General features: G+C 36.1%; 1 protein-coding gene, 1 long non-coding RNA gene and 1 other non-coding gene across 5 annotated transcripts in view; 2 read left to right on the top strand and 1 right to left on the bottom strand.

Annotated features, from left to right (window-relative positions):
• The window catches only part of Gdap2 (ganglioside induced differentiation associated protein 2), a 33975-nt gene extending 17677 nt beyond the window's left edge, over window positions 1–16298 (bottom strand). The window contains exons 1-7 of one of the 3 annotated variants that reach the window (XM_069054727.1): window positions 16146–16298; window positions 10371–10568; window positions 9814–9956; window positions 9535–9667; window positions 2278–2387; window positions 1650–1889; window positions 960–1131 (exon numbers count right to left, since the gene is read on the bottom strand). In XM_069054727.1, the coding sequence (XP_068910828.1) occupies window positions 960–1131; window positions 1650–1889; window positions 2278–2387; window positions 9535–9667; window positions 9814–9956; window positions 10371–10558 (986 nt within the window). In that variant the 5' untranslated portion in view covers window positions 10559–10568; window positions 16146–16298. Of the gene's footprint in view, window positions 1–959; window positions 1132–1649; window positions 1890–2277; window positions 2388–9534; window positions 9668–9813; window positions 9957–10370; window positions 10569–11499; window positions 12129–13024; window positions 13124–16145 lie in introns of those variants that run through there. The other 2 variants (XM_069054729.1, XM_069054728.1) reach the window with 2 other exon arrangements.
• The window catches only part of LOC138135831 (uncharacterized), a 325387-nt gene that overhangs the window by 1776 nt on the left and 299759 nt on the right, over window positions 1–23852 (top strand). The gene's annotated exons all lie outside the window — the stretch shown is intronic.
• On the top strand, window positions 16876–16948 carry TRNAK-CUU (transfer RNA lysine (anticodon CUU)). Its single transcript has one exon. It is a non-coding gene; the product is annotated as a tRNA-Lys (tRNA).

Genomic DNA, 23852 nt, shown 5'->3' with positions numbered 1-23852 from the left:
GCTATCGTCATAGACAAAATTCACACAAAAACCGCAATTTTAAGTAAGAAAAAGAAATAATATATCAATAACCAACTTTTTTTTTCTGTTAGGTAAATCTGGTGAGTTCGATACTATTTCCTCTTCGGTGTAGTTTAAAAATACGATTTACCTGGCCTTGAGTAGCCACACGTAAAAAGCCCTCTTGAAAGATGCATTACTGGTCTTGTTGATTTTGCTGTGTCTTTCGCGCATCACGGACGACATGTCCGAAAACAGATTAGGTACTTGATCACATTAATTCGCGATTTAAACAAGTCCAAGTCAAACTACATCGACGACAACGAGGTAACTGGCGACTGTAATCGGGGGTTGTTCAATAATGACAACCGGCACCGACAGTTACACGGCGACCAATAACAGCCAGCATAAATTGTATCAGTGAATTATTAAAACGTCGTTTTTGTCGATATAGTGCGATCGATAGTTTAATGACGATAGGTAGGCGTTGAAAGGAAGTCTCCATCCAAACCAACGCCACTTGCACACAATCAAACCTGATCAAGAAATCTCCAGGAAACGAAAATGACATCGAAACTTTCAAAATTGTTCGATTTTGCAAGAAACACGCTTTCTCAATGTTTAACATTTAAAATTTACTAACGTAATCAAAAACGTTTTTCTTCTGTGACAACAGTGTAAAAGAGTGCAAAATGTAAACTCTTCTGTCTTCAACGAAAAATTTTGTGTGTTTTATCTTGATGCAATATGATCAGCAACACGTGTTAATCCACAGTTGTTGTCTAAACTAGGCAAGACGATGGCGCAATCGAACGCACGGGACCTCCCGATGACACACATTCTGGAGTAATACCTGCCGTCCCCAACGCAACAGTCAAAATGATAATCACAACCACCCCAACACCGACACCGGATTTGGATCAATTACGACGTGGGTGGAAGTGGGACACCTCACTCACCTTTCCTGGTGCTGTATTTCCTTGACCATGATGTCGGCGAGTGGATCATTGAACGGTCTCTCCCCGAGAAGACGCTGTTGGTCGAGGTCGCCCTGCATTTGACTGAATGCATGTTCGCCGACATTTATGGATGTTTCCAATTGAGACGACAAATCTATAGACTCTTCGTCGGCTGCAATCAATACATACAAGTGTGTCACACGTTTATTAATTTAATAACAAAATTGATATTGGTCGATCGACTCACACGAATACTCGTATGATTCGTTGATCATGATAGAGACATCTCGAGGAACGACATGGTGCACAAGCAAACACGAAGAGCAATGGCAGCTCGCCAGTCCTCTTATCTTAATTACGGACAAACAACATAGCGGATTAGCTCGCTTGTTTATTATATTCATATTTCTTTTTACACCTTTGGAGCATAAGAAATGCCCTTCCTTGGATCTGACCGATCGGACTGTGTACAACTGCGTGTCGTAAATTACAATCATTTGCTCCGACAAATCAATTTTCTATTCTTGTAAAACCGTGAGACAGCTTCCTTTGCACGTTGACAATTTTAAATGTCAAATACAGCGAGCGCCATCTCTGAACAGTCGTCTCAATGACACCTACACAATTCATACACCAACGCATTCCGGAAATGCTCTGTAACTTTGGAAAAACCACCCCTGGCAAGCTCACCGTGCAGAGTGTGTTGCGGATTATCGATGATCCGTATTTGTCTGTCGGGCAGCATTGGTTCGCCGTCGTGTCCACCGATGTCGGAAGGTAACTGCCAACGAGCGGCGTCTTCTTCGAACTTGGATCTCGGAAAGTATAGAGGTAATAGCACTTCGTAAATACCTAAATCTGTATTGTCGACGGCGAAGATCACGATGTCGAAAGAACTTCCGTGGTGTTCGAGGAACCTCCTCACAGTACCTGCATCCGACAAAAAAATTATCACACACCCACTTCCCAAATCGAGAGAATAACTCAACTCCTTGCTTATATGTGCAAACAACCATTGAATACGAGTGCTAATGGGATTGGCACGACCTTCGGCTAATTTTGCAATGGCTTCGTGATTAAATGACCAGACACTATTTAACCCGTTCGTCAATAATGAGTCTAAGTGGCCAGTAATTAGATTATTCTCAAACAAACCGCCACGTACCTATACTCTACAATAACATAACTGGTCGCCTACAAAAACTACGATGTTTTAGTTCCGGCTTGGAGATGATAAAACGGGATTATTAATTGACGATAAGATACCTGTTGTTTGCACTTCTATCAGATTTCTTTGTATAAACAGAATGGAGCTTACGTAACGCTATGTGTGCTCCTTCGTCGGGTGGATAGTTTCTTTTCACCGAGTTGATCACACAAAGGGCTAAGGAATGAAGACCCATTTCTTTCGATTTCTGGAGGACGTTTCTGCGAACAAAAACTAATGTTATAGCACACTAAATACTCTAGAATCTCTTACTCTATTCGGTCTACTCCAATACGTCAAAAGAGTATTTATTGAACAGTTTACTCGAGTCATGATAAAGTTCCCGAACGTTTTAATTGAAAATGGAAATTAGGAGACTAAGTCTACAAACTGCGAAGTATAATTTTGGAAGTTGTTAAATTTGACCTGCTAATGTGGTTGATAAAATTATTCTCTGCGTTCCTCCTACTTTATATCTTCGTAACATGATTAACGTCATTTATTACTGGCAAAATGGGATGTTGGAGACGTCTTTCGCTACACAAATAATTTTAACTATTTGCATGAAAACTGTAATCATCAATTTCAACCAAAATATTTTAAATAATATGTATAGAGCTACATACACAGACTGATTCACATAATTTGCCGACCCTAACGAAATTTAAATACAACCAGCAATACGTTTTTCATTCATAATTTGATGCAAAAACATGAATTATTTTAAACTTTTGCATGGTTTGGACATCCCTCACAAAAGTCTCAATTATAAAAATTTAGAAATAGCAGTAATCGACAATATTTCTTTTTATTTAAGAAACTGACTCATCATGTATCAATATCATATCGATTCTTTCGTCATTGGAGTACATTTTAATTAACAAAAATTAATACCTGTTCACGTTGGATTGAACATCAGTGGTGCAAATGACTGACCTGTTACTATGACAACTCATATGAAAGTTAATATCAAATGTGTGCGATTTGCACCACTGATATTCAATCCAACATGAACAGGTTATATTTCAGAATCATACAAAAAAGAATTGTCAAGTGATTGACTGATTGTCAATAATGCCAGGAGTGTCCAGATTTCATAATAAATAAAGGTATAGTCCGTACTCTGATATATACCATTCACGATGTTTTGGCATAAGGGGAGGCCATGGAAAAAGTGCATTTAAGTTGGCAGTAAAGCTGTCTGTTGAATTAGGTTATGTTTTTCTAAGTTTGAGGTTATAAACTGCGTCATTGTCTAGTGCATTGTTGTCAGTTTTACTAGTTTACAATAGAACAATACTCACACATTTTTAATCCATTTTAACAAAACAGGAAACTGACTTGAACAAACTACAGAATAGTAAGGGCCGGGACCGAAAGACAAAGTGACTCCTGTCAATTTATGCACCACTTAGATAACCCATTTATACAGTATCTTAACCAACGAATTAGTAACTTCTCAATGAATTTTTCATGTTAACCAAAACGTTCCTACCGGGTGATCAAAAAGGACTGTTTAAGTTGGCAGTACAATTAAGAAAATTTTATATTTCGGTTATTTATAACACTGCAACCGGGTATGTTTTGTTGGTTTATTTGACAAATATCTGATGTAGGTATAGCATTAACAACGACAAGCCATCAACAACCGAAAGTTACTCCTGTTATATGATTTAAAATACAATTCAGTGTTACCAACTTAAACAGTCCTATTTGATCACCCCGTAGAACTAGATTGTATAAAACCTTGTACCTACTTATTAAGCCTTACATTATTCGAATCTTTCTGCAAAATATTTACACACCCATCGTCCATGACAAAAAAGAACAAAACTATTCAACTTCCATAATTTCATTAGAAAATTCTGAATCATCATTACCTGCATGAAAATCCCAATCAAATTCCGAGTCAGATTCTCCTAATGAAATTATTATTAAAGGAAGAACGTTTTCAAATGAAAGATTTCCCATTAATTTTGCCCAATCTTCCAAAATAAGTTCTTTACAATATCTACAAAAATGTTGGCAAATTTCAGGAGTACATTTCAAAATAGGCTCAAGCCACTCATTCACAACTCTATGGCGAAGTTATAATAGGTCTTACAAAACCCCTGTGCCATTTCAATTGGGTCGTTGTTTCTTCCTTCACTATCCGTGCTACATATTTATCTTGTACTCACCTACGATTCAATTTATACATAAAAAGAACTTGACTTCACTGTAACTTACTGAAAATATGTTCTGCAGTCTAATATAAACACCATCAATACGTTTTAATGTCGCTTAATTATGATTACGGTAAATTCGGCAACATGTTACGTTCATTTTGATAGGTCCGCATGTCAAGCACTTTAGTGACAGCAGAGATGACAGAAATCAAACATGTATCCAACTTTAAAAAATGAAATCATAGCCTCCCCTTATGCCAAAACATCGTGAATGGCATATAGATTGCACGTTTTTAAATCTAGTTCCAAAACATAACGCAGTGAAAAGTACTAAACTCTCCATCTCAATTGTTTCATGTTATTTAAAAAACCGTTGTAGCCTTGCAGATTAATTCCCGCCACACTTGTCTCTGTGTCTGTCTTCTATCAAAAAACGTGCAATCTATCAGCGTACGGAATCAAGTTATCACTGAATAACGTATTACTGGCTGCATTTAACTTTCGTTAGGGTCGGAAAGTTATGTGAATCAGTCTGTATAAGAATTTAATGGTCTATACCAGTGATGCCGCCATTTGAATTATGAAGGATTATCGGGAATATAAAATAGTCTCAAAGCGGTGTATGTACTTAGCTAGGAAACAATCATGCAGGTGGAAATCAGAGGAAAATGTTATTTCACGAGTAATAATGAGCCCAACAGAATTGAAAATGCAACCCACAATACATTTCCAAAGTTAACGTGGCTATTTTAAATATCGTATTGTTTTAAAATGAAATTATGAATCCATGATGGCTTCGCTTCTAATAATTTTATTTATCACAACTGACATTTACGAAAAAATGAAAATACGATGATTAAAATGTATTCGAACGATGAGGAAACAGACATGATCCTGATTTATGGTGAATGTAATAAAAATGCTTCTACTGTTGCGCGTTATCAGACAATAAACATTTCCCCAAAAACTCTTCGTTTTTTTACAATTTCATTTAACCAAGCGAACGACGTTTATGTCAAAATTACGAAACTGCACAGCTAACTATGTTTTCTGTTTTTTAAATCAAAAAACAAATATCCGCATTAACTTTAAATGTATTGTGGATTGCATTTTCAATTCCGTCGAGCTCATTATCGTGAAATATCCTGTATCCTATATCTATTCTAATTTATTAAATTACAGCATATTTGCGGAAACAAAATAAGTTCAATTACAATAAATAAGTGGCAGTTATTGAAATATTAGTGCAAAAACTTAAAACATCGAAAACGTCGAAAAGTCGTGTTCAAGATAAGGACTGTTGTTAAGTAACCAGTAGGGGTGTCTTTCTCCCACCCCAACTTAGCTTATACAACCACTGACGAGAGCCGTCCGAGCACTGTCCGTCTCTCTGTCACCACTCTGTCTTTACCTGTACCATACCTTTTGTAACACAACACAACACGAGACAATATACATTTGTTAAGTTATACATTCCGAGTACATCATTTATACCTCATCATCAAACCAGCAAACCACACAACTGTCCTATGCTCAAAACGTAAAGAAAAGTCGTTTTCCGCATGGCGGACGTCTGTGTCTGTAAAATTCTCTTTCATTCAGCATAACTTATGCAAAAATGCACCGTTTGGAATGTTTCCTTATGGAAAACAATTATTTTGTTAAAGAGTTGAGGCCTACTAATTTTGGGGATAAATTGGATCAGCTGTTTTGAAAAGTCGATAAATTTACACATATCCGTGTGTAAATAAAAATCCAGTCAAGAATGTGGTGTCACAATAATACAGGGTTATTATAAATTATTGTCCCATCGCAGTAGGGGTTGGTGACGTAGTTGAATGTGCTGCAAGCCTCATAACATGAGTGAGACTAATATCTCCGATATACCCTGTATTTTGAAGTAAAACTTTTTATGGGAGGCAACCTTTTTGTGTGACGAAAAGTGGTGGGGGTAAACACTGTCTCGCACAACGGTTGCGCCAATATTTCCATCTCACTTAAATGTAAGTTAATCTGTTTGACACGATACAAACATCCCTTAAAATTGTGTATACTTCTGTCTTTGTCACACTCGTGGGATTTATCGATAATGTCCTCTGTTTTAATTTGGAGGCTTAAAAATAAACAATGAGTTACGCATTTCGACATTATATTGTTTAGTGTTATCGTTAAAATATACAATTTTCTTGTAAATATGCCTAAGTCAGGCGCAGAAAGAAGAAGAGCGTGGCCTGAGAGAAAACGTACGAGTGAAGTAACAGTTCAGAATGTGAAAAGAAAACGTGCGAGCGAAGTGACAGTTCAGAATGTGAAAAAAACGGTGTAAATAATAAACACAATGAACTAGCAACTAGCACCTCGGCTCAGCCATCTCCTCTTATCAGTGAGTATTATCAGTGATAATTTACAATATTCTGATTTCCCTCTTCCCTGTAATACAAAAGTTTCGCTTCTATCGTGCGTCTTTACGACACACTCTCTTTTTTTTCCTGGTAAGCGGTTGCGCGCGCCATTTACGAAATCCTGTAACGAAATGCGACCTCTCTCCTATTGGTTAGTGGAATAGAGTAACCAATAGGAAGGTCGCATTTCGTTGCAGGATTCTGTAAATGACGCGCGCAACCGCCTACCAGGAAAAAATATACTTTAGTTTGTCTAACGTTGGGACGCTGGCAGCACATCCAAATTTTGTGTGCATTTTCATTTCAACGCCAACTGCGATGGAACAATCATTTATAATAACCCTGTACAATCGTTACACGAGTTGACAGTCCATTGTCGAACGAGAGAGTTTATAGCACGACGAGCGTAGCGAGTTTGACAACATGTCTTATGAAACGAGTATAACATGCTATTTTTTCTATTTCGACTTCATTAATGTAATTTTTTTAAATATAAAATAATTATCTAGTGACTTTTATTTTAATGACATTGAGTTGGTACTGATGAAGGAATGTCATTTCGTTGAAAATTAAATTTCAAATTGTCTCCCAAACTTTGTTACAATAATAATCTACCCCCTTAATAGTTTATTTTGATCCTACAACATGGCTTCAGAATCAGAATCTGAATCCATTAAAATAAAATGTAACACTGACATTTACTATCAAAAGCAAGCCCACATTTAATAATCACTAGAAACAATGCTATAAAATTGAACTTTGTGCAACTGTTTTCAGTTGTGCTCATTGTTTATTTAACGAGTTCGTGTGTAAATTGGGCTTTTGTTGGCATGAGGGGGCCGGTTTAAAATGCGAGTGAAAAACAACTCTCTCCCTTGGGATTTTTCAAATTTTTTCGTTCTCCACATTGTTTACAACAAACTCATGAGAACAAAACTATAGCAACCACATATTCACGCAATCTTCCCTGCAAAATATTTTTAAGAAAATTTTAACTTTTAAGTACAGACACTAAAAAATAAAATATTGTTTGCACCACGGGAGATATTCATGTTTTTCCCCTCGGTTGACTTATGAACCTCGGGCCAAAGGCCCTGGGTTTATAACCACGTCAACCTCAGGGAAAAATAATCTTCATATCTCTCTGTATAAATAATATCTATTATTTCCCCTGTGTTGTAGCTTATGACACCTTGTAAGCTGTCACCTGATGCTGTCACTGTTGTCAAGTTTAACTTCTAGTTTGTGATTATGTAAATGTTTTCTTTTGCTCTATTTTTATTAAAAAAAATGTTTTATTTCAAAAGTACTCATATATTACAAAATGGTTCATTCAACTAAACAAAAAACATAAAATTGTTTATAAACAGGCGCAAGATCAACGGTGAGTGATTGTTACAAAGGTTTATCTCTTCTTTAAATGGACAGAGGTTATTATGCTGGATATGCATTCGTAAAATATTTCAAGACTCTTGATTAGATTTATACATACTTAGGCATCCAATATTTAGTGAGTATTTTTGTCTAAGTATTGTATAAGGGCGTTCTGGCAAATTCTACTTGAACGTTTCCCACTAAAAATTATTTTGTGTTCTTTTACAATAAATTTCAGTATCTTTGAGGTTGCTTTTGCTTTCTTTCTTTACCACTATGTAATCTGCATTCTATACAGGGTGGTTCACGAATAGTGTCTGATTTATTCAGAAAAATATAATTATTTTAACACATTTGATTGACACTATTGTTTCATTTTTTTTTAATCGGATAACCAAGGGCGTAGCAAATGGGGGGGCCAGGTGGGCCCGGCCCACCCCAGAATCCTTCTGGCCCACCCCAGAATAAAAGTAAAACACATTAAAAACAAGATACATCTGCAATATCTATCTATCATCTGTCTGTGGTTTAAAATCTGGCCCACCCCAGCAAAAAATCATTGTTACGCCCTTGCGGATAACTACGATCACAAAATTTTATTCAAATTAAAAAACAGCGAATCATTTTATGAGAGAGTAATTTATGTTGCAGGAATAAAGGCGCTCAATCAGACACTATTCGTGAATCACCTTGTATTTTTTAGTCCCATCTATTCATCTACATCTTTATGGTTCATTCGGACGCCTTGTTCCTTGATAAGCAAAAATTTTCGGCAATTTAGAAAATATCAAGGCCACTATCATATTCAAACAGCAGAAAATAAGCAATTTTATTAGTTCTCTTAGTACAGGTCATTATAAATTATTGTAGTCGAAGCAAGCGATGCCCATGTTATGAAATTTTTGCCGCTCTATACAAACATAACTCTAAAGTGGCGTGAACTGTCAATAGTCTCAATTTTGTGAACGGTGTGTATTCACTTATTCACATAATTTTGATCATTTTCATATGGAGCGGCAACCATAAATTTTCCATGCGGTTTTTTCGCCAACTTGGACTACAATCTTCTATAATGACCCTGTATTAACAATAGGAACGTTTAACGATAATGTTTAATGTCATTATTTCAAATGATATTTATTACTGATAGTCTTTACTGTGAAACTAAACCGGCATTTTGACTTAATGACTGCAACAACCCCGTCCCTACTGATTGCGGCAATCTAATGATCAAACTGTCAATCACAGAAGATCACGTAACGATTACAGTCAACATTAAAGGGTACTTTACAAGTCCCTCTCGTTATTTTCTTATTACGAATACTATGTATTATTAGGTACTATTGCAAGAATTTGTTGTGAACTTATTCAAGCGAAATATGTACATGTACAATGCGGCACTTGGTTGTGTTCATCTTACTAACCTATAACATATATGTAATGTATTTTCCGAAGCGGATTGGTATTTCATGTTATACTTGGGTCCAACGGTGTGTATAATATATCGAGCTGGCAGTGCATGACCTTGCGTAACTCGTACATCTCCTGTCCTACACTCTGAAACAAACAGGAACTTATTCATCGGATGCTGGATGTAACCGTGAGAAGGCGCCGCTTCAGCTATCGAACGCCCTCCCTCGTCGTTTGACGCAACCGAAAGGAAACGTTACCCAAGAGTCTTACGTAGGTATTAGAAAATTTACCTCTTATATCTAGATTGATTTCCTCTTTTAGTTCAGATCCGGCCCTTTGGAAAATTCTATCACTGACCGGATTGCTTTCGTTCATTGATTCGTTTGTAGAATTGACTATAGCATCTACTTGGAGTGCTGAAATATCACCAGACCTGAAAATTGAATAATTCAAATACATTTCAAAGGAGTTGCATGTGAAATTCTTTCACTTCTGACCGATTCTCGTTAATAATAGTGGACAAACAAACACACAGCAGTTATTAGTCTATTCGTGTGCCTTAATTGCATGGAATGTTGTTAAAAATAGTCTTCGCGACAAAATGACTACCCCCACAGCTTATTTATAATGTAACCACTTGTTCGGCGCGCAGACCGTAAAAGATCCCCCATTAAATATTACGTCAAAAATCGATAATTTTATAGATAAATCATCCGCCTTTAGGGACTTACGTGACGCTGCTCTCGCAAATGCAAAAGCAGTTGATCACAAAACAACAGGTCTACCGTCGCATTTATCTTTTTAACAAACTACAATTTACAACGATGGAGTTTGAGCTATCACTTACCATAAGATAATTTTGTGATTGATTTCGGGGTCGTACGGGAAGGGTGAGTTATTGTGCTTGGGTGCTCCGCTGGCACTGTAATCAGTCAAATAATGAGCTGGAGCTATTTCGCTCCATCTCGGCAGGTCGTTCGGGTGCACCACGTCTGATGCCACCCCTAAGGGTTCCTGATTCATAATGATCCGCATCAAGTATTACCTGAAACAAAATGACGCACTTGATACAGACACTTAATTCGCATGACGGCAAGCGTGATATTTAAATGTCGCCGCCGCTTGGGGCGCAAGTGGAGCACAACCATCAGGAAATACCAGTGTGTCGCCACTTTGGCACTTCGAAAGCTATCAACTGAATTTATAATTTAAACGCTTAACTTAATTTCGGACAAACTGATTTTTTTTTAACTCAAACGGAGGTAATGTTGCAGTAACATTAAAATAATTCATGGAGGCTATCACGAATAATCGTCTTTTTAATTAGTACTTTACGGTAACCTTATTTTTCCAATTTAATTTAATTCCATCAAGATACATAATAGCGGTAACATATTATACAATATTTATACGACCAAAAGAGGCACAACATTTACATTTACAACATAAATCAATTCTAAGCCGTTCGATTCATTCAAATTAGGGTTCACCCCAGTCATTGACATAAAAAATCAATTCCTTCGTTTAATGTTGAAACACAATTATGGGCTGTGCAAACGAACATGTGTTAAAGGGATAATGTGAGCCATAGCTTAATACTAAATGACAATCGATAACACCTGCGAAACATCTGAAACCATCACAACTGCCAGTTAGGTATTTCGATTATAAACCAATACACAACTTGAAAATGGAAACATTTTACCTTTCCCAATTTTAGTTGAAGAATTGATTCTTCCTTCACAAGTTCGTTACACATTAGTTTCCCATTTGCTAATCGATACATTAACGTCGTCGACACTGACCAAAAAAAAAAAAGTAATTTAACTATCGTCAACACAAAATGAATATTACAAAACAGTTTGGTAAAAACCAAGGACGCTACAACTAACTTTAACAAAAATATAAAACAGTCGAGGAGAGACTATTTTGTTAGCATACCGCGATTAGGCAAATACTGAGTCACTTCTACTTACTCAAATCTTTGATGCTTGTCATTGGACAACAATGAATTGAGACGTAACTTCAACAACCTTTAGGTGATCGTACGCCTCTCTTGAACAATCTCCACTAATAAGAATCGAACGTTACGAGTTGCACGTATTTGCCTGATAAAGTTATTCATGCGGATAATAATTATTCATAACATCGTAAGCATCAGGTAAAAATCAATTCCCCGTCTGATCACAGAGGATAAGTGGTCATGACCCAATTTCCTGAGCGTAATAAATTTGAACGAGTTTGCTTGGAGAATCCCCGCTAGCATCACTGAATGAAGTATTGATTGCTGAATGAAAACGTGTGATTTTCTCCCGAAAACTGCACACTCTTAATGATATTGGAAATTGTTTACCACATATCCTGATTTCCAAAGGGCGACACCATGTGAAACGCGAATGAGTCAACAAAAGAACTATTTTTAAGTTTGTCCCAAACACTCGATGACACAAAAATAATAACTTGAAAGATTCAGTTCCGGCTGCGTCATACAATTTGAATCGATAATTTTCACGATTTCAGAACTCGACAGTCTTCTGATGGGACTGAAGATCGTTTACTCGAAGGAATTTCACTCATTTCAACAGACCTAACCCTTGCAAATAACAAAGCGAGTTTGTGACGCTAGAATCGTTACAACTACTGATCTATTCCAGTGTTTCTAGTGATAAAACTGATAACCGCTCAGCTTTTTCCATTTTTATCTGTTATGCAATCGGACATGTACTGGTGGAAAATTCATTTCAAAAGTATCACTCTCGACAAGTGTAGCTACTGATTTTAGGGGTCGTCCTAAATTGTAACCCTTTCCCATCGTTGACCATTAAACCTTCTCACGTTGGAAATTAGTAAAGTTCATTTCGGAGGTCGTCCTTATCCCGCAGCAGGCTATGCGGATTTTCTGGCGTACCATTTCGTGGAAGTTTCTCTGCTGGCGCATTAAGCATGATGTCCCCCTCTACCCCGTTCTTTACCTAAATGTGACAACGAAAGGACTAATTCATCATTTCAATTTTTCGTTTCCTGGTCTTTTTTGTTTCATCAAGTCTAGAACTTGGTCGATAACCAATATTTTCCTAAGGTTAACGTGTGGGTAGAAACTAACAGTTTCCCATATTATTAATAACCTTAACTGGTTAACGTCATTAGAAAACTCAACAAAACCCAATCTTTTTGGAGGTGAAAAGGTAAAAATAAAACAAGCCAGCTGTAACCGCTAACATTTGGTGTCGGTCGGAGGATACTGTCCCCCGATCTATATGAATTATTTGGCAGTAATATGGAGTTGTGTAAACTGATGACACGTCCATTATCTGGTTAAAAATGAAAACACTGTAAAGGGGAGTTCTACATTTCAATTGATCAGATGAAGTTGTCGCAACTTGGGTTCTTTGGGTACATGATATGAGTTTGATCAAAAGAAGACCGAAATATCAAATTCTGTAAACATTTTTCTTTCTAAATTATCCCACTTACGTTTGTATTGATAAATGAGGTACTTACGACGTCAAACCAAGGTAAGTCACGAACAATCACCGAAACAAACTTTGATTTAAAAAAAAAAAATTATAAGAAGCATTAGGGATCGTTGACCCTAACGCCCCTGAATTCATTGACCTGAAACAATCAAACAAGCAAATAATCACACCAAAAAATATTTCTACCATGTTACCAGCTTTACTACTTAAAAAAGAATTAATTGTGAAACCAACGTTCATTGCCAGTGTTGACGTTGATAACATCATGACCCGTGCAATCTCGATTATTTATGTATGAAATGGAAGAGAGAAAAAAACGAATTATCACGATTTATTCACTTAGGAATAAATAGGTCCACGATATATTCTTATTAGAGGGGGCAGATATTTCCACTTTGCAAACAAATTGCCAGGAAAACGTTCAATGAAAAAGGATAGGATCCAGTGAATGGCTGGAGCCAGCAGAATTTAGGCATTTGAACTGAAACTGGGTCACTCCCAATGAAATTTCCCAACCCTCCTCTGGTTGATGACGTCTGCAACAGGAGTGACGTCAACGTTATCCTGTTGAATTCCGAGGAAAAAAGCTCCTTTTTCTCGAGCATCGCACGAGCGCCACGTTTTAAACTGCCCTTATTGTCTTTGGATGCGTTCGGAAAATTACTTCGTTTTGTTCATATTCCAATGTAAATAGAGATAAAGAGGATATTTACACAGCTACGCTACAGATTGTACTGGCAATGAATTATTTCAACCGTTTGTAGAAAAAAGTATGTACCTTCTGCTTGTTGCAACAGTAACTTCACTCCTTTATAACGAATTTGAAACGTTTCGCAAATTTGAACCGAAAATAATACGATGAATTTTGAATTTCTAAAAATCTAATAGAGACGTTTAAGTCATCTCGATAACAAATTGTTCACAGTTGTGACAATTCCAAAATGTCGCCACATATTTATTATGTGAACTGTAAAACTGTATGCTGAACTGTTAAACGAGCTTATTATCTTCGGATTATTTGGCTAACGATAACAAGCATTATTTTTGTGTATGCCCACAAAGCAGGCTCTCATATCACTTTAAATGACTAAACAAACAATGTTTTCATTATGTATCAATTTAGTTATCAATTTAAACAATCTGATAATAATGATTTCACATTTACTGGCAAACATCCCTGATCTGTACAATAATTGAGTATTGAACTACTATGTGCAAAGAATAATTCGCACAATTGGTATTTTCGAAATGTATTTATTTATTTTATTCTATTTTAGTAAATAATCGTCTTTATACGCCCCCAAATGAGGACATAAATTGGCCTTTATGGCACAGTTCTGTCAAAAATCTGCCAAGCAACGGTTGGTTTAATTATTCAAACAATGGTATCAAACATTATTTTATTAAAGAAAATCATACATTATATACACACTAACCCTAACAACATTAAAAATAGCTAACTAAATTTGCATGGACACAACTTTTAGTTGATTTCCTTTAAGGAATACTAAATATTTATTTATTATACTATCCCACCTCCACCCGGCGGCACGGCAATTTTGCCGGAGTACATACACTATTACGGATATTACTATCAAGTAATAGTGCAGCGCTTATCAACATAATTACCGGCGTCTCGCCTCCGCATTTTGACTTTGTTGTGTATTATGTTCTGTGTCAATGTTAAGGAATTTCCTCACGATATGACATGAGTACAATAATATACCTTTTTGAATTTCAACTACCAATGTGTTCTCTAAATCCAGAATTTTTAAATTTTTAAAAAGAGATTGCGGTACTATTCCCGTTGCTGAAATTATAAGTGGTAAAATATTATTATTATTATTATTATTATTATTATTATTACGCAAAATTTGTCTGAATCTTTTAGAAATTATAAAATAGAATAAAACGTTGTATGTACCACGGGCATAATTGTCGATTATGGCCCTAGGGAATTTAAAAGCCCTCGTTTCTTGGGCTTTAAACATGCCCTCGTGCCATAATTTCCTGATTATGCCCTTAAGACCTATATAAATAACTATTAAAAATGTGAATTACGCAAATAGATAATAAATTTGCTTAGGTTTCTTAATCACATATGTATTTATCAAAATGCATATTATGTAGATAATGTTGTTGAACCATTGAAACTTCAATTATCGTTAAACAATCAGAAACGTAAATGGAATCATTTAAATTTAAATAAAACTAAACGATCATCTAGTTTCAACAAAATATTACTTTACTTTTACTGAATACACAACTACATACTTTAGTTTTAATCAATTAGTAAAATTGACTTTGTAAAATTGTTCTTTAGACTTTAGACCATTAGTGACCTACGTTTTTCTATTAGTTTCGCTATCGATGTCTTCGATTCGTGTCAATATGAAACATTCTCACAACAGATTTTTTTTACACTGACATGTCTTTTTCAACGTACGTTTTCACGATAGATAAGTAACAGGTACCATACACCACTTAAGCTTTGTTTAAATTAGCATTTTGCATGTGCTGCCTGAATCTCATGTAATGGGAAGTTAGTCAACCTGGGTTCAAGGTTGGGATTAAAAAAAACCATTGCGGCTCGGCGGAACCAACCTTGAATCAACAATTTATGTAATTATTATTCATCCAACTCCCGAAGAAAGAAAGAATCGGTCCATGGCTAACGATGCTTACAAAAACAATCCAAAATCAAATTTTATCACTACCTTTGTGTTTTAATCGATGATAACGGGTAATGGGACGTAAAGTTGCGGAGTTTGCTAGTTTCGGAGTAATTGGTGCCACAAACATTGCATTGTGTCGTACCCAAAGTAAACAATAACCTCTCCGTAACAGTAAATTGTAATCAAGTATAATAACATAATAATGAAAGGCATTACATGGTTGCGCATAACTAAGAGATGAGACTGCATTAACAAATGACGCGTTTACATAAATTACGATGATTGTTATTTTTACACGTGATTGGGCAACAAAAAAAATCTCCAGCTGACAGGAATTGCAAGAATTTCTTAAATAAAAGGGAAATGTTGGAGGCAAGGGCAAGGTCAATCGTTACACGTTGAAGACGGTCTGTATCGAGTCTTCGACGCCTTGTTCTGACAATAATCTGACGGTTCTTTATGATCACTCACCCTTTATGTGGACGTTTTCACACAATTTTACAGTTTTCATACAAAACCATTACACTTCCCACACGAAACAACACCTACACGAACTGTCAAACCAATGACGTTTTTACGGAAATCCCCTCCAATTCATGATCTTCACTTGTTTTGCGCACTGGCTCCTCAAGTCAAAATATTGAAGTTTCGGTGGATGTCCGAGCTAGACCAGACAGTGCTGCCTTCAAATTATCTTCTAATGTCAGTTTTCTAGTGATCAGAAGAAATCTATATATTTGAGATGAACCGGTGATAGATGTCGCCGCTATCTTTGAATCGTAAAATGTCAAATGCAAATTGAACTTTTGAGGCCTCAATAAAATCAATAATCCTGATTATTTACAGCAAATACGGCACGTCCTTTATTAATTAGCACCCGAAACAATTCTATGTGGCCACCTATTGAAACAAATGACAATTTTTGCCAATCTAATGATAACGGCTTTATCAATAAGTAGGTATTTAAGGTATAATTAACGTTCAATATTCGATCAAACTGTAATGGAATATTTTTAACCAAAACAATACATTTCCATGTTTACCGTCGCAGCAGACAATTATTTTTTATTTATCATTATTGTGAGTATGACAATGGTGTTAGCAGCTTCCAGAAATATTAAAATTAACAATTATTTTGACAGTTAGTTATAAATAGATACTGTTACGCGTTTCTATGTATTTATAAACATCAAAATGTTAAGCCCGGCTAGCTCAGTCGGTAGAGCATGAGACTCTTAATCTCAGGGTCGTGGGTTCGAGCCCCACGTTGGGCGCACTTTTTTTCACATTTCTCTCGTCTACTTCAGATAATATTAATCAATAATTGTGTTCGTGAGAAGAACTTTTGCTTTTTAACAAGTTCATTCTAAATATGTATAAAAAATGGAAACAAATAATGCTTTATTAAATTACAACATGTACTTATTGGATAATCCTACGGATTTTAAATAAACTGTTGCCTCATTATTATATATTATATTATTGCACGAATAACTTATTTAAAAGCATTTGAAGAAAGTTACAAAAAAATTAACAGACCATCTTATTGAAAGATTACAAAAACCCGCAGAAACAGGAATTTAATTCTGAGAAACATTAACTTCAATGAACGCAAACTTCCTCGAATTGTTACTTTTTTATTGTCGAATTGATTCATATTCTTGTTCCATTTGCAGTTAAATTTTCACGTAATCAAAACACAATCAAAATAATACAAAATAATTCGTGCTTGAGCCTCGCACGAATATCTAGATTAAAGGTAATTAACCCCAATTTTAATTTGGACTCAACTCTTTTTAATTGTCCTCGTGAAAATGCGAAAATGCTTTTTTTACAGAGCAACGCTTCTCATCAGCAGATGGCGCAGTACTACCTTTTCAATTGTTGCACTGAGCTGCACGTATGTTCTTTTTTCAATACCATAAATAAGTAAACCATCCAAGCTTAAGTTGGTTCGAATGTTAACAAATTAACCATTGTTTTGCTGCTGCAGCTACAAGATCGCCATAATTGTCCAGTTTTGTCCAAATGCAGTAATCTTCTCTTCAGTTAAGACAGCAAGAGTCCAGTAGGTGAGAGGCAGTCTTGTTTGTTGTCAGGGCCGCCTAGTGGCCGAGGTGAACTGCCTGCGACAAGTGTCTCTCTAGGTGCGTCTTTGCTGACATTTAGCGCCGCCACTGACATCACTCTTGCTGTCGTTTTCGTAAACTGACACGACGATATCTTACTCTACGTGAAAGATAAAACCGCATCATTTTCCTTATTGAATGCACTTTTCAACCATTCATTTCAAGTCAAAATTAAATAGGTACCGAGTTATGGACCAGCTGTGTATAAAAGAAAATGAAAAACCGACGAGAGCTATCCCTTTCTTCGTTTTAACACCGATCACATCCGATTGGCACTCCTGTGTCGTTACAGTTTTCTGTACGGACATTTACGGTGTGTGTTGTTTCGTAAGTTTCTTTAACTGCGAAAACAATTTGCGGATGATTTACGACGTTTTATGATGTTCATGCTACATGAACTTGTTATTGTTTTAGATCTAAACCACCCACAGCTATGTCGCTTTAATATCTCGCGGCCTTGCAGAAATTTGGATTAACCATAGCGACATGGTGTCCTTTGATCAAAATAGAATAACATCACTAAATTTAATTTGTTGCAGGAATGGGATCGCACCAGGACCTCGTAAAGGGCCGTGCCTTTGTCACTCTCTCGATGAAAGGACGTAATTTTATGACTCGATCGATCTATTCCAATACATTTTCCCTAAACACTACAATTATCAAGTTTCCTTTGTAGTGTTCTCGGATACCTGACATAGTTGACGAACCGATCAATTCTGCAAGAACACATGTCTGGAATTGTCGGTAACGTATTTGACTCCGCAAATATACAAATAAATTACATCTTATTCCTCCTATTTGCAGTCGTTTTTCGCGAATATCTGAGCACAACACGCAACCCTTGTGCTTTTATTGTGCAATGATTAGCTAAAACTGGTTATACTAGTTAGTATTTTTATCGGGACACATCGACCATACCGAGGCCTGTTAGGTCGTTGCGCCGCTTCTACCTACAGGTATACGCGCTCAGTTTGGGTACACATGAGCATATTTTTGTTGTTAAGTTGCATGAACTGTCCCTTTTGTACCCTCCTATGTCCTCTCTCTTTCACCAGTGTTGTCCTGATACAAAGCTCGGCGTGCTTTATTGTTCATACATTCATACATCACATCGGTAATAAAACATCTGCACCCCTTCAGTAAACGCACTGCTGAAACAACCATTTGACAGCCGACAAGATTCGGTTTTGCGGAATAATTTTCATTCTAAATAAAAGCAAACCCGAATGGATATTTGTTAAGTAAATCCCACTTACCATCACACTACGTAATTGTCAAATTACGTGTTTTTATTTTCTCTAATAAAAACCTACTGTTTAATTAATTATTAAATGTGTTACTCCTGTTGGTATATTGTTTTATGAAGAGTGGCGCTGATGTAGCTTCACGAGCTGTCCTTTTCATTTTGATATAGGTATCTTCATGATACGTCGCCATTTTGGCGTGATGTCATAAACACATTTCTATATTACTAAGTGCACACATTTTTATCTAGGCGCAACAAAAAATAAAAGAACTATATCGTCAAATAAAACTAGATGTGATACATTTTTTACATGAAAGTTCACAATGACGTAAACAACCATTACAACAGAATTGCTTAATGGAACATTGCTTTTATAATATGCCGTACATATTTTATTTTAAGTTGTTGCAAGCACTCACATGGTCCCAATAATATAAATTAATAACTATTTTTCCGAATTAGTGTGTTATGCGAAAATCTAGATCTACAATTAGAAGAAACTGTAATATTTCAAACAATTATGTATAAGCTTGAACATGCAAACAAAGAAGAAGAAATAGTTTGCTGAGATAGAAATAGGACTGATATCGTGTCGTTGTCCCTAACTGGTAGACCATCATCTACGGTGCTTTGCATACGTAGTTATTATTATTTCTGCAGTTGCCTGCCCACACTCTCCGACAGGTAACTTAACAGCTGACATTGCACTTGCTCGTTACGAGCCAATTAAAAGTGTCGAGGGATAATAAAGAAATTTTTTGAATGCTGCACAAAGTTATTTGTTATGTAAAATTGACTGGAAGTAAACAACGTTCTACATAATAAATAATGCGAAACCGCACCTCAACAACGGGAAAGTTCAAGGCCGTTATAGTAACCTTGAAATTTTCAACTGTACCTGGGCTAACTGGTTTATTTTTAATTTTCTACCGATGCTGTTATAAGAGGCACGCCGTCCACAACGGCAACTTATTTATAGATGGGCAACAATCTAATTAAGTGCAAGCCTTTTGGAAAAGATCAAGTCAAGCCAATCGTCTGTGCAACAGAGAAAGAACATTGCAAACAATTGTTCATAAAGCGCCTTACTGCAGTCAAGTTTCTGTTTCTGTAAATTCCACCTCTTTCTAATGAACCATACCGAGTATTAATTAAATCTTCTTGGAAGTTTTCTCAGAAGAATGAATTACGTGATCTTACTTACCATTTTCCGACAAGGGGATCAATAATAAACTAATTATTGTCAGCATCGTGGAGCCACATACCTTGATTCTGTAATTAGTAACAATTTACAATTACATAACTCGGATAATATCAAGCTTCTTTATCAAAGGGAAACACCATGAGACTACGATTTCCATGGTTAATTTGTTTAAGTAAGTGCCGGGTTATTATCACAATTACTATTATCACAAACAAACACGTGTTAACAAATAGTGCATTATAAGGATGGACATTTGTTGTTAACCATTGAATCTTGCCTTGGGATCTGCCCAACTGTGATATGAACAAAGCAAAGCAACCCCAATTAATTGCTACACGAAAATTACAACTGTTTCAAGATGTATCTCACCCCCCAGCATTTACGTCATTCAAGCTTGTTTATCAACCCCAATGTCACTTAATCTAGGTCATACTTTTCAAAATCTATATTTGTATTTCCAACAGCGCCAAATTTAGACAGCATCGACGCTCGTAAACAGCGTTGGAAAGCGTTTATTGTCATTATTGAACTTGCCTCTGAGCAAATACACTACCAGAACGCTTATGGCAACAAAGAAGCTGCGGTTTCAACAAAAAATGGGAGATAATTAATTGTAGGAATCCATCGTTGACTTTTACGTAACTCTTTTATGAAATCATTTTTACAGCAAAGTGTTGGGTAAACATTTACTACTGTTGGCAACTTTTGCGTGTCTTCAACGATTTTTCTCTGACATTCAAATAAGGTTGCTTTCGGTAGATTTTATCGTCAATCTTTCTTTACTCGATGCTCTTGCAGAATCAATAATCAAAATGATGATTTAAATCTAGTTCCACGAAAAAACGTGATTGATGATTATCATTGCAGAAACAAAGGGAGATGGGAGATATACGACCCTTGTTATTAAAAACAGACCCTCAATCAAGATTACAGTAATTTTCAGTGCAGGCCTAACTCGCAATAACGAACAACGATTTATGAGTTCGGTATTTCCCCGACCCTAATCTCTGTTAAATATTTTGTTTCATATATGCCATTATTTACTGGAATTAATGTTCACCGGAAACAGTGCTGAATCGATAAAAAAAGATAGTTATGAATTAAAAATGTTGAAACGCGTAAAAGCGATCAAGGGTATTTATTCAAATTAATTGGTTATATAAAATGAGTTAATGTTTTTGTTCTTTTTAGTATTCAGGCATGTAGATTTTACTTCTTGGCAAGGTTAAAAGAGAAGTTCAAGGGTAAAGAACCTGGAGAACGAAAGTTCAAGCACCAAACACACCGAATTGAGTTCTCCATAATTGTACACGAAACTTCACACATTTATTTTCTTCAGACTGGCACGGTATAATTTTCCCCGTCTTAATTTTTTCCAACACAGATACCATTACTATCCCCTCGATTACCTCGAGCGGTTATTAAGTAAAATTAAACATTTTAGCGAACGCTACTTGAGTGGAGATTTTGAAATGCAGTTTTTGCCTTGCATTCCGGATCAAAACTGTTGCATTTAGTCAGTGGCGGGTCGTGTCATTCAAATGGGGGCACAATGAGAATGTAGTTGCTTACTGAGGAATGACTAAATGACATTTTTTATGGTTTTTAAACTTTGGTAAGCGCTGTAAAGGTTGTTTTTTAAATTTGGAGGTGAAGAGTCGATTGTGAATGAACCACTCGTTTTAAAACACTGATTTTTCAAATTGCATATTAAAAACACAAACAGCGCAGAAAGTGAGGTTAGATTTAAACAGCTGATCAGAGCAGAGTTGTAATCCGGTGGTGCGTTCGCAATCGATTCTTCAAGCCAACTTCGACGCCAAATTAAAAAAAAAAAACATCCGTTACATTATTTGCACCTAACGCTACTAAGGAAACAGATACATTCCCAGATCAACGAAAATTTGCCACTAAGGTTGTCTAGACCGATGACAGTTTTGTTGATTTGTTGATCCGGTGCAGGTCTTCCTAATGTCTTTGCGGTTGATTTTTTTAGAATCCATTGTGTGATTCAAGTTTTACCGCCCGCACGATAAACTCTATTAAAAAATTAGTAAAAATTATGAAACGTTGGGGTTACATTCCCTTCATATAAGGCTTCAAATGTGTGCAATCATTTTTCCTATATCACTTCATTCAGAGCCATAAAATTTAAAAAATCGTTTTTTATAAAAAAAAAAAAAATTCGTACGGGCTAATAATTCACAATTAATTTAAAAAACACATTTATGAAATTCGCATCAAAAGAAAATTGTTAGTTTTTGAATTATTCCAATTTTAACATTAAGAGGGAAAAAATGGCCAAGATTTACAACTGCAGTGTCATAAATAAATACCTCATTGTTGGGTAGACATCTGTTGACAACTTTTCTACTAATTCTTAAGTCCTTAAAGGGTGCCATAAACATAGTGGTTATTGAATTAAAACGAAATATTTACCTGTTTCATTAAAAAAGTTTAAATTTTTACAGAAATTTTTACAGCGATACACAATCATTCCTGAATTTTTTGAGAATTTTAAGTCGATTAGAAGTGGGTGTTTTCGATCAAGCGGTAAAACTTGAATCACCCTGTAGGTACAGTATTCATGTTTCAGCAAATTCACTAAAACGACAGAAATTTTTATTGGAGTAATTTGACTGTCTGAACATGCCGTTGCCTTAATAATAACGTTCTAAAATATTTCATTGTATCATTTGTCAAGTGCAATATGAGTACGTCATCGAGAACGTCTGTTGCGCTAGTTGGGCATCTGTTTCAAAAAGGCGGCACTATAATATTTGTTTCCAAAGCTGGCTTGACACGACAATCATTTATAGATACCCTGCAGTTAGATGCAAGCATGTTGTCGGATAGAACGAAATTAATTTTGAGACTAATGAAATTAAATGACTTCTTAATTTATTTTCCATTATTATACTCAATTGCTTCTGTGCCCCGCCACATCATCCACCACTGCATTTGGTAGCGCCGTTCTTGCTGACTCACCCTTCCGACTTCGATGTTTCAGCAGAAAAGTAATATTTCTCCTTGACTGAACCACGAAACAAAGTAAATACAGTGAAAAACGTAAATATTAAACTTCTCTAATTTTAAACCGAAGAGCTCCAGTATTTTTAGTGGAAATTCCTTGTCTCAACACTTTGAAGTTTGAAAAAAATTACTTATACTCACAAGATGGATTTCTTTCGAGAACTAAGTTTGACCGAGTTTTTCCCTTATCTACTCGAAGCGAGAGAGGGTGGAGATGATTCTACGTGGGCCGCCACAGGGAAAGTGGCAAGCGATTCTCTTGTAAATTATTTGCGAGAAAACATAGCTCGTCTACCTACCTCTATTAATCTCAGAAACGACCATAAATAAATTTCCATTGCACCCGACTGTTGGTGGGTGAGCCCAGCCAGAGTCCATCCGATTCCTGCGAACATGTAGGAACATGTGGCGCTGCAGGAGCCCACGGCGCACATTCACCGTGACGCCAATTGCATAACAATACGGCCACCTGCTCTTTCAACACACTACCCATAACCAATATTATTTAGCTTTCGCCAATCACCAGTGTTTTACAAATTTCATAAAAATATTTAATCAGGTTACTT

This window comes from Tenebrio molitor, chromosome 7, assembly GCF_963966145.1.
Source record: "Tenebrio molitor chromosome 7, icTenMoli1.1, whole genome shotgun sequence".
NCBI classification, from domain to species: Eukaryota; Metazoa; Arthropoda; class Insecta; order Coleoptera; family Tenebrionidae; genus Tenebrio; species Tenebrio molitor.
The sequence above is the reverse complement of the archived record's forward strand: the minus strand, read 5'-3'. Positions and strand labels throughout refer to the sequence as shown.